The 12074-nt window shown below is 43.5% G+C and overlaps 1 protein-coding gene across 1 annotated transcript in view; it reads right to left on the bottom strand.

Annotated features, from left to right (window-relative positions):
- Positions 1–12074, bottom strand: part of LOC136858935 (titin) — a 186325-nt gene that overhangs the window by 83795 nt on the left and 90456 nt on the right. Inside the window, exons 4-5 of the mRNA XM_068225760.1 lie at positions 10169–10498; positions 2318–2434 (exon numbers count right to left, since the gene is read on the bottom strand). Coding sequence (XP_068081861.1) covers positions 2318–2434; positions 10169–10498 — 447 coding nt within the window. The remainder of the gene's footprint in view (positions 1–2317; positions 2435–10168; positions 10499–12074) is intronic.

Below are 12074 nucleotides of genomic sequence, written 5' to 3'. Positions count from 1 at the left end.
CCCCTACAATGCGTGATGCTGCTGCTTATGTATGTCGATCCTGATCAAAGCTTCAATTCTGACTCGGTCAAACAGGGAAATACGCATTGCGCAAGAAACGTGAACACTAGCTGAAGCTCGTACTGCACTGTACTACCAGTCTTCACCCGAAATGGCACAGTTCACCCAACGCTCAACTCAGACCGTAGACAGCGACATCTACGTGTTGTAAACAGGCAATTGAATTACAAGAGGACTATACACTATCTGCCACATGAAGTGCCTATTCCCATAATATTCAAAACTTTGACGTATAGGCGTGTGTTATTGTTATCTGAAATTTATTTCGAGCACTTCTTTGAGATATTTCGACAAATGTCGAAATAACAGTAGTTTTGTTAGAGATAAATCGAAGGAGCTCAAATGAGAAAAAGCTCTGCCGAGTTTATCTGCATGTAGAAGTAATTCTTTCTTTCTTAATCTGTTTACCCTCCAGGGTTGGTTTCAACCACGGACTCAGCGAGAGATCCCACCTCTACCTCACTCAAGGGCAGTGTCCTGGAGCGTGAGACTTTGGGTCGGGGGATAAAACTGGGAAGGATGACCAGTGCCTAGCCCAGGCGGTCTTACCTGTTATGCTGAACACGGGCCTTGTGGGGGTTGGGAAGATTGGAAGGGATGGACAAGGAAGAGGGAAGGAAGCGGCCCTGGCCTTAAGTTAGGTACCATCCCGGCATTTGCCTGGAGGAGAAGTGGGAAACCACGGAAAACCATTTCGAGGATGGCCGAGGTGGGAACCGAACCCACCTCTACTCATTTCACCTCCCGAGGCTAAGTGGACCCCGTTCCAGCCCTCGTACCACTTTTCAAATTTTGTGGGAGAGCCGGGAATCGAACCCAGGCCTCTGGGGGTCGCAGCTAATCACACTAACCACTACACCACAGAGGCGGGCCAGAAATAATTCTAAGCTGCAAAAGCAAAATGTCGCTGAAGACAGTTACAACTCGCTCTAGACCTCAGTACATAAGTTATATAAAAACGTAGGCCTACACCCTCTACTGTGATTGCGGTCAATATATTTTGTTAAACTTATAAATAGCTTTTCTTACAGTTACGAATCGTTCGGCATTTTAAAATCATTCCTAACTTTCACCTAGTATTATGTCCGGCTAGCCGTGCTGGCCTTTGGTCACAGGGGTCCCGGGTTCGATTCCCCACCATTGGTTAATTTTGCTGGCACGGGGCTTGGGTGTATGTATCGCCTTCATCATAATTTTATCCCCATCACGACGCGCAGGTTGCCTACGGGAGTCAAATCAAAAGACCTGCAGCTGGAGAAGCGAACTTGTCCTTGGACACTTGGGCACTCCCTCGATTTCATTTTTTACCTGGTATTATGGCACCATTGCAGTGCATTCACTTTACTGCGATGGCTGAAGAAAACAATTTTCGAAAGTTCGAGTTTGTGTCATTAAAGAAGTAATAAAAGAATTTAACGATTTCCACTAGAAGGCGTAATGCACCTGACTATCAACGGAACACCATTAATAGTGTGATAGAGCCCGAGCACATTCACTGACTTAGTCTCCTGAAAACTTTCTAAAGCGTTCGTTCATTTCGTGACTTACAGCTACCGTCATGGTCTTCAGTTTTACGCATTAGCTTCACGTCATGTTGGCTTCGATTCTCAGCTCTGCTATGGAGGTTTTAAATCCTGGTCTCTAAGGGTGCTCTCAGCCACGGGAACGCGGCTGAAGTAGGTTCGTGTCTCACTCTTGACAATCCTAGTTGTGGTTTTCTCTTATTTCCAATTCTACATCAAGTGAATGTCAGGATTGTACTTACTGCACTCGCTCCGGATTTCAATAACATTGCTCATCCTGCCTACTGCAAGTGAAATTCTTCCGTCTTCCTTGTTCAATTCCCGGTAGGGTCGGGAATTTTGACCATCATTGGTTAATTTCGCTGGCACAAGGGCTGGGTGTATGTATCGTCTTCATCATCATTTCATCCTCATCACGACGCGCAGGTCGCCTACGGCGTCAAATCAAAAGACCTGCACCTGGCGAGCCGGACATGTCCTCGGACACTCCCGGCACTAAAAGCCATACGCCATTTAATTTCATCGCTGTCGTAGATGTTCGAAAGATAGGTAAGATGTACTAGGCCTAATGTAGAAATGAAAAGGTTAGTACAGGATAGGGTGGCATGAAACCAGTCTTCGGATTGATTACTCAAACATCATAATCGACAACGACAATGTATTTTAACAGTGCTAAGATTATTTTTCTTGTACCACCCGTCGATCACGATGGCCTACAAAAGCCAGACATGTACCACAGGTGGTACACGAGCGATCTGCCTCTTTTCCTCGTCAAGGCTCTTTCGACAGACAGTCCACTTCTCTTTAGGAGCATTAATACATCCAGTAATCATTAACACAGGTGGTAACCCCTGTAGGTGGAAGAAGTAGAACATGGGACCAGTGCTTATTGTAAGAGGTGACTAAAAGGGAAGCCAGCGGCTTTCATCTTGGAAACGTTGGTTGACGACCTTCTTCTTCTTCTTCTGGGTCTCTTATCTTGAGTCTGAAATTGCTACCACTTAATTTCTTGCTTTCACCTTTCCTGTCTGACCTCCTATAGGCAACTCCTGTTCTTTTCCGACCCGGATGATATTAGTTCTTCCCTTCGTGGCCCTCTTTTTGCCAATACCTTCATTCTTCGAAGTGTAGGACCTCTTGCATTTTCCTTCTGATTAGTGTTGGGAGGGGATGGTTACCCAGTTGTGCTTCCTCTTAAAACAATAACCACTGACTGCCGATATTTGGCAAGTTTTACCGACATTATTACATCCCACCTGGTGTCCATGGTCGTTAAGGGGTCAAGTCTATATGGTGTGATACCGTGGTTAGCTGGTTCGAGTCCCGTTCATGGGAAAAATCACCATCAGAATGTTGGGCAGCAGGGTAGGAGAGGTGGTATTGCTTTTAGTGCCGGGAGTGTCCGAGGGCAAGTTCGGCTCGCCAGATGCAGGTCTTTTGATTTGACTCCCGTAGGTGACCTGCGCGTCGTGATGAGGATGAAATGATGATGAAGACGATACATACACCCAGCCCCTGTGCCAGCGAAATTAACTAATGATGGTCAAAATTCCCGACCCTGCCGGGACTCCTGTGGCCAAAGGCCAGCACGCTAACGATTTAGCCATGGAGCTGGACAGGAAAGGTGGTGATACACAATTATTTTCTAATCACCATATTGCGTGCCAAAACCCTGGATTGATGGAGATTCGACCGTCGGATGGAAATGCTAAGCTTTAAGCAGACCCCTTGATAGGAGTAGGCTATGGGCCGACACCAGGTTTCACCCTCTCGCTACCTCATTATCATTGTCCTACATCCATACGCGCAAGTCGCCCATGGGAGTTAAGTACAAAGACCTGTACGAGTATGTCCCCTCCATAATTTAGCCTTCCTTTTCGAACACCAACATAATTTATTAGCAGCAGTCATTGCGTCCTGGGATGCATAAGCAGTAAGCAAGTTAGAACCAATAATTTAATCATCAATATCGAACAAGTGTTCAATTGTGACGATGTAACTCTGCTATCACACTCCCACTTTACACGCACTACGTACACGGGGCTACTGGTCACTACACCTCAAGCTTCAAAAGACGCAACAAAAGCTGTTTGTGTACAGTGGTAGACACAATAGCAACCGCATCACGTGCGATCTCTGAAGTTAAGCAACTGTAGGTGTCATCAGCTGTAGGCTGATTGAAAAAGTGGTTACCGTACGTGCTAGAGGACCGAGAAGGAACCAGCCACATTGCCACGTGTAACCAAGGATGGAAAGATATACTTGCAAGTCGGAAAATGAAAGTAAATATTTTGAATTAACAATTCAAGAAGGCTCAATAAATGAGTATGTAGTGCCTAACGTATAAAGTTGCAAACTTTGGGCTGGAAAGACTTGGAGGTAACGAAACGAACATCTAGACTAAGCGGAATATTTCGAGCTGACTGTGGAGAGATGGCTTAGAATGACATTAATAGACGAAGAATCTTCAGTGGAGTTTTTGAAAGTAGGAAGTAGGAAAACCGACCGAGTGGCAGACATAGCTGTCACCTTGCATTTGAGAGATAGTGCGTTTGAACCCCGATGTCGGCAGCCCTGAAGATGGTCCTAGTCCCGTCCTACCCCATGGTTGCCATGAGAGCTGTCTGTGTTGGTGCTACATAAAACGAATAGCAAAAAAGGATAATAAACTTCTTTTGTTGTTCGTTTTTTTTTGCTAGGGGCTTTACGTCGCACCGACACAGATAGGTCTTATGGCGACGATGGGATAGGATAGGCCTAGGAGTTGGAAGGAAGCGGCCGTGGCCTTAATTAAGGTACAGCCCAAGCATTTGCCTGGTGTGAAAATGGGAAACCACGAAAAACCATTTCCAGGGCTGCCGACAGTTGGATTCGAACCTACTATCTCCCGGATGCAAGCTCACAGCCGCGCGCCTCTACGAGCACGGCCAACTCGCCCGGTTTTGTTGTTCGTAATCTGATGTTTTACGAATTATAAACATAACATGTTTTAGTGTGTTTAGTATTTATTTCAACTGAGGATCTCAGCGAATGTGATGAACAGTTTAGAGCATGAAACAATGCAAAGTCCATATTTGGTGGTTGGGTAATAATGAATATACAGCGGTACAATCCCGCTGGCTCCACGTTGTAGAGGTTGCGAGTCTGTTTCCTTCCTAGAGGCCCTGGGTTTGTTACCTGGTCAGGTCAGGGATGCTGACTTGGATCTGAGGGCTGATTCGAGGTCCACTCAGCCTAGAGAACAGTTGAGGAGCTTTATGACCTTGTGATAGCGGCCCCGATTTAGGAAGCCTAGAATAACGGCCGAGATGATTCATTGCGCTGACCATGTGTCACTTCATAATCTGCAGGCTTTCGGACTGAGCAGCGGTCGCTTGTTACGCCAAGGCTTATCAGGCCGTAGCGCCATGTGGGGGAGGGGTTTACAATGCCATGTAACACGTAAAACCGGTGTCTAGAAGGATAACTATGCTTTGATTATAGCCACAAGAGATTCCTTTCTTGATGATGCTAATATCAGTGTGATCTTAACCTTCTCCTAAAAAAAAAAATTAAAAAAAATAGCAATGTGCTAGATTCGATCATTTCACAGATGTACGGAGATTACTTTGCTTTAAAAATATATATTACTAGCACTGTGTGTTTTCTTTATATTTAGTCACTCTAATGGTCCTGAGAGATGGTGAACAAGTTACAAAGGAATATGAGTGAAGATCTAAGCCGTATTCTTCCATATGCTCAAGCAGCTAGGACTACTCAAACCACTGGTATTTCCTAGATTGTTAGAGTCAAAATATGCTGGGAATATGTGTAATTAAGACCAGCAACCTGCTTCATAGGTGGTAGCGGTGTTATTGTCTTAAGAAGAAGTACAACTCGGCAACCATCCCCTCTTAACACTAATGAAAGGGAAACCATGGAAGAGGTTCAATACTTCGAGATGTGAAGGTATTGACCTAAGAAAGACAAAGACCAGCAAGGGCGTGAAAATTAAAGACTTCCTAGGCGTCGAAATTTGGAGGTCGGATAGAAAAGGTGAAAGTGAGGATCCTGACACAAGTAAGTGGAAGCAATGCCACACTCAGCTAGGGGAACCGCAGACACCAAATCACGCTCCCAATTTGAGAGTCCCTGGTCTCCCTGTTAGTCGCCTTCTACAACAAGCAGCGGATACTGTGGATGTATTCTACCATCCCCTGTGGGTAGAGGCGGTAGAATAACACCCACGGTATCCAATGTCTGTCGTAAGAGGCGACTATACCCCCAGGGGCTCTTAACTTGGGAAGTATGGGTTGGCGACCTGGGATTGCTTTCATTTACTTGTACCAGGCTCCTCACTTTCATTTATACTATCTGATCTCTCTCGGTCAGCTGGTTTTCTTTTCCGATCTCGACGGTATGAGAGCATTCGAGGGCTGGGGAGTCTTTCATTTTCACGCCCTTCGAGGCACTTGTCTTCAGTTTTCGAGGTGTCGGATCCCTTTGATTAGTGTTAATAGAGGATGGTTGCCGAGTTTGCTTCCTCTTAAAATAATGATCACCACCACTCCCACCCAGTGGCGGCTGGTGCAGAAAGTCAGTTGTGTGCTGTAATCCATCCCGCCTCCAAAAAGTAAAAATATTTAGAAACATACCGGTATGTGGTTTTCAAGAAGCTCTCCACTGAGTTTTCCACACTGAACAAACACGCAAACGACCCCAACACATATACACATTCCTCATAAAAAAAACTATAAAACTATATAATTAAACACACAATAACACCTGCAATGACAAAATATTCACGAACTCAAACACTTGGTGTGAGCGCGCAAAAACAGAACTTCCCAATGTTACCAAAACCATTGAAATAAAACCAGTAACGTCGTAATGCAAAATTGCATGTTATGTTCTTATAGTGACATTTATAAACTAGACATTTTTAACTAAAGAAAATCACAATATCATGTCCTTGTTCTGACAACATAAAAAATACAATTTTTATAGTTCATCGATATTAAATGTGGCTATGGAATAGGCAAGTTGGTAGTATTCTATCCTCTTTGGTATTAAAAGACCAGGCGGGAACAGCTCTACAGTATTTTGTTTTCCCGTTTGCTCTTCGAGCATACAAATTTCAATGCTCGAAGCGTTTGCTTTGAGCGATCCCCTCATAAATACTACCGCCGAGTCAAGAGGGTGCCACCTGCCGCACTCTCATATCGGTCGTAATGCAAGTGCTGCCTCTCTGTGGTCGAAAGAAGAATCGCTGTGATGTCCTGGCGTTCTTGGCTGTTGTTTATACAGCCTATCGGAAAAGTTGGGCGCGCATGCGCAAAAGACAGAGTTCCTGGTTTCTGGCTAAAAGCTTAGAAAATCTCGCTGAGCTGTGATCGCACAGCCACCTGGCGTGGAGCACACGAGTAGTTACCTGGTTGTGAGGGGAGTTGGATAAGTTCCTATTCTTTGGGTGACGTCTTTTTCAATGCACTGTATTTGATTGTAGACAATATTTTTAAAGAAGTTTATTTTTCAAGTAGGCAATGTGCTGCAGCACTTCAGCACATAAGGCACGGCCGTCCCTGCTCCCACCCACAGAGGGAACCTACTTCACAGCCGTTAATACGCCTATTGTCACTCGGTAAAAATCCGCGTGTCAGAAAAAGAACTGTACACCAGATTTCCTTTAATAATTTCAAAACTGTAAAAACTAGCAAAAATGTAATAATTAGCTTGAAGGAGGAAGGTCGAAGGAATCTAACTAAAACAGCTCTCAAATTGGAGCTCAGAGTGCGCTAAAGTTAGCATAACTCACGAACACGACGTGGTTGCACGGGAAGTCGTTCGTTTTGACAATTGGTATCTGGAACAATATTTGTGAGAAAACTTGACTAGGCGTAAAAAATTGTGAAATATTTGAAATGTTTGTGAAAATTTCCGAAATGTCTCAGTATTTTAATTTGAAGATGATGATGATGCTTGTTGTTTAAAAGGGGCCTAACATCGAAGTTCATCGGCCCATATTTTAATTTAAAGAAGGTCCAAGCCTGCCACAAATGAAAACAAGTAGAAATATGAGTCAAATCGGCTAGAAGAAGTCCCAGATGTTCGAGACTGAAAGTCGAGGTGGCCGAGCGCCATGAGCGACAACTGAGATCTAAATTAGGCCTTCTGCTTCTGTCTACCCCATTGAGACAGGTAAGTCCTAAAATACCCAGAAGATGTAATCAAGTCAGTGGAGATTGGAAATAATGTGATTTCAATAATTTCGCAACATGAGGGCAAAATTCTCTCTCTAAACCTTCGAGCGTAATTTCTTTATTGTTACGCCGACAGATCACAGTTACTAGATAAGAATTATCTTCAACAATCTTTCTATAGTAGCTGAATGTAACACCATGAAGTAGACATCGTATGTGTAACATACTCATAATCCTTTGGTCACAAACCTTCACGTCCTTCCTGCGTTTGTCCCTTGTCCACCGTCCACGACAGCTGTAACAATGGGCCAAGTATAATTCAGGCTTGTGTAAGTGTATCTGTTCCATGGAGCTGTGAAAGAAAATGTTCCTCTTATGTCCTGTGCTTGGAGCAGGAAGTTTAATAAGAGAAAGCTTGAAGTTTACGTTGCGTAAGAGGACTTCTTCTTATTGTAATTTCCGAGATGGAGTACACAACACCGGGCGAGTTGGCCGTGCGGCCAGGGGCGCGCGGCTGTGAGCTTGCATCCGGAAGATAGTGGGTTCGAATCCCACTGTCGGCAGTCCTGAAGATGGTTTTCTGCGATTTCCCATTTTCACACCAGGCAAATGCTGGGGCTGTACCTTAATTAAGGTCGCAGCCGCTTCCTTCCAACTCTTAGACCGTTCCTATCCCATTGTCGCCATAAGACCTATCTGTGTCGGTGCGACGTAAAGCCAATAGCGAAAAAAAAAAAAAAAAGAGTACACCACTGCAACTAAACTGAGATAAAGTAGTCCAAGAATGTAAAAAAGCAGAAAATGGAATGTTACAATGGCAGTGCCAATAATGCGCCTTACGGACAAAGTTTGTATCCTAAAACGATCTGGCCTATCTCGTATGAAAGATGTACAGTATATTCTAACAATGTTGGTTTAATGAACTTTGACAAAATGCTTCCTAGGTTTAGAAGAGATATTCCACTTTCATACTTTTTTTTTTTTTTTTTTTTTTTTTGCTATTTGCTTTACGTTGCACCGACACAGATATATCTTATGGCGACGATGGGATAGGAAATGCCTAGGAATTGGAAGGAAGCGGCCGTGGCTTTAATTAAGGTACAGCCCCGGCATTTGCCAGGTGTGAAAATGGGAAACCACGGAAAACCATCTTCAGGGCTGCCGACAGTGGGGCTCGAACCCACTATCTCCCGATTACTGGATACTGGCCGCACTTAAGCGACTGCAGCTATCGAGCTCGGTCTTTCATATTTTTTCATATAACTTCATACCAATACAGTTATAAGTGAACTACCCAGTGCATGTATAAATATGCTTTAAACATTAATAAATAAACGAACATGTGTAGAATTCCAGGCTCACTAACGCCTTTTACCGGTTGTTTTGTTTTCTTGGTTTCTGAAACACTAAAGGGAGTTTACTGGAAACTCTTACTCTGATGCTATGGTAGGTTCTATACCCATCATCGGCAGCCTTGAGGATGGTTTTCCTTGGTTTCCTAGTTTCACACAAGACATCTGGGTCTCTTCTTTCCTAGTTCTAGCCCTTTCCTATTTCAACGCCGCGACGTTCAACCATTAGAAAAGAACATGTTTTTACGTTTTTAAGGACGCTGGGGTGTTGGAAATGATATTCTGCAGGAGTTCTGTTTAGGTGCCGGTAAATCTTTCGATACAAGACTGGCGTATTTGAGCACCTTCAAATATCACCGGACTGAGCGGCGATGTAACCCACCACCTGGGACTAACATGTGAGCCACTCACCCCTGCTTTGAAAGTTTTAGGTACGGTATATCTTCTAGTTATGTCATAATCCAAATCATCATCATCATCATCATCGGTTTACCCTCCAGGTTCGGCTTTTCCCTCGGACTTAGCGAGGGATCCCACCTCTACCGTCTCAAGGGCAGTGTCCTGGAGCTCATAATCCAAATATCGTAGTTAAATATTCTTAAATACTATTGACCTCACTCACAATTTCAAAATCATATAATTATATAATAGCATGAAGGAATAATTAATATTTAAGTGAATCGTCCAGTAATTTTTGAAATATGAGACCAGTATACTTCCTTCCAAGAGATGAAATAATACAACTCAAATAACAAATGTCATGCGAGGGACGGAGCAGTGTTGTGCTTATACTGTACGCCACGCCCACTGGTCTGAATGGAGTAGACAATTCAATAAAATGCAAATATCTAAATATTCTGCTGGGAATTTTTGTAGGAACATTGGAATAGAGAGAAATTATGTGATAAATAATATGAACCTCAAAGAACCAAAATGCGAAGAGTGTATTAGTATATTAAGCCCCTTAAAATAGGCAAATAAATGGTATTACATATGTATCATTTTCTTAATGGTGATCCCCATGCTTCTTAAAAGTAGTAACTTCTTTCACTACGTGAGGAGTCTCTTTGATGACAATTGTCACTGTGTGAAATTTAGGCTTCTTCACTTCCAGAGTTCGAGCGTAATGAACCTTCTGTTGCCCGTAGAAACCATGATCACCAGGTGAGCCGCTATGCGATGACTCCTCCCAGCTTGATCCTGAGTAACTTCCTGCCGTACCATAGAGTCTGCTCCAGGAAGGACGGTATCCTTCTCCGTCACCATGGTTACCAAAAGGTTCTTCGATGTCATGCGTGATGAGCCTATGCTTACTCCGAGTATCAGCAGTAGATTCCAGTTGACCGCACTGACAAGTAGCGACACAGGCGATTATCAACCACACCTGTAAAGGCCAATAGTTAGGTTAACGTTATACTGTATATGAGAAGACGTTCTAACGTGCTAATGTTACTTAAAACATGCACATAATGATATGGTTATTATCTATCAAAACAAATCGAGCTTCTAGTTTTATGTGACTATTGATATTTTGATCACAGCCTCCTCGAGTTTTACGTGGAATTTGAACCAGGACGTAACTTTAAATTTAAAAATCCCGCATGGATTGACTCGATTTTGAACCGCTACCAATTATTATTATTGAAAATGAAAACCTACAACCTGTTTTCCAGTCATTGACCAGGTCAGGGATGTGATGAATGAAGCAGATATAGGCTATTAGTACGATGGGGTCGCCACTCCCAAAGTGATTTATTAATGACTGACAAATGTTATGAAATGAGAATGGAGAGTGTTGCTGGAATGAAAGACGACAGGGAAAACCGGAGTACCCGGAGAAAAACCTGTCCCGCCTCCGCTTTGTCCAGCACAAATCTCACATGGAGTGACCGGGATTTGAACCACGGTATCCAGCGGTGAGAGGCCGATGCGCTGTCGTCTGAGCCACGGAGGCTCTATTATTATTATTATTATTATTATTATTATTATTATTATTATTATTATTATTATTATTATTATTATTATTCATCTGTTTACCCTCCAGGTTCGGCTTTTCCCTCGGACTCGGCGAGGGATCCCACCTCTACCGCCTCAAGGGCAGTGTCCTGGAGCTTCAGACTCTTGGTCGGGGGATACAACTGGGGAGAATGACCAGTACCTCGCCCAGGCGGCCTCACCTGCTATGCTGAACAGGGGCCTTGTGGAGGGATGGGAAGATTGGAAGGGATAGACAAGGAAGAGGGAAGGAAGCGGCCGTGGCCTTAAGTTAGGTACCATCCCGGCATTCGCCTGGAGGAGAAGTGGGAAACCACGGAAAACCACTTCCAGGATGGCTGAGGTGGGAATCGAACCCACCTCTACTCAGTTGACCTCCCGAGGCTGAGTGGACCCCGTTCCAGCCCTCGTACCACTTTTCAAATTTTCGTGGCAGAGCCGGGAATCGAACCCGGACCTCCAGGGGTGGCAGCTAATCACGCCAACCACTACACCACAGAGGCGGACATTATTATTATTATTATTATTATTATTATTATTATTATTATTATTATTATTATTATTATTATTATTATTATTATTATTATTATTATTATTATTTCAGTTTTGATTGAAGGCGCTAGAGATCCTCGAGAAACGCCCATGTAAAAACTAATTTAACTTTCTAGGAAAACCAATGTACTTTTGGCCATTTTAACCTTAGCATTTAAGTTCTTTATACAATTTGACAATTTATTAGCAAAAAAACTATTTTGCTTTGATGACATTGTGCCTATTTGAATGCTTTTATAAAAAACTCAATATTGTCCTTCAATAATTGATTTACAAGTGAAATTACCTCTAAAGTGTCCGGCATCACGCTAAATGATTAGCGTTCTATCTTTTGGTCCAGGGTTCGATTCCCGGCCAGCTCGGGGATTTTAACCTTAATTCGTTAATTCGTCTAGCTCGGGTCGGGATATATG

This window comes from Anabrus simplex, chromosome 1, assembly GCF_040414725.1.
Source record: "Anabrus simplex isolate iqAnaSimp1 chromosome 1, ASM4041472v1, whole genome shotgun sequence".
NCBI lineage: Eukaryota > Metazoa > Arthropoda > Insecta > Orthoptera > Tettigoniidae > Anabrus > Anabrus simplex.
This window is presented reverse-complemented; position numbering and strand designations above follow the sequence as displayed.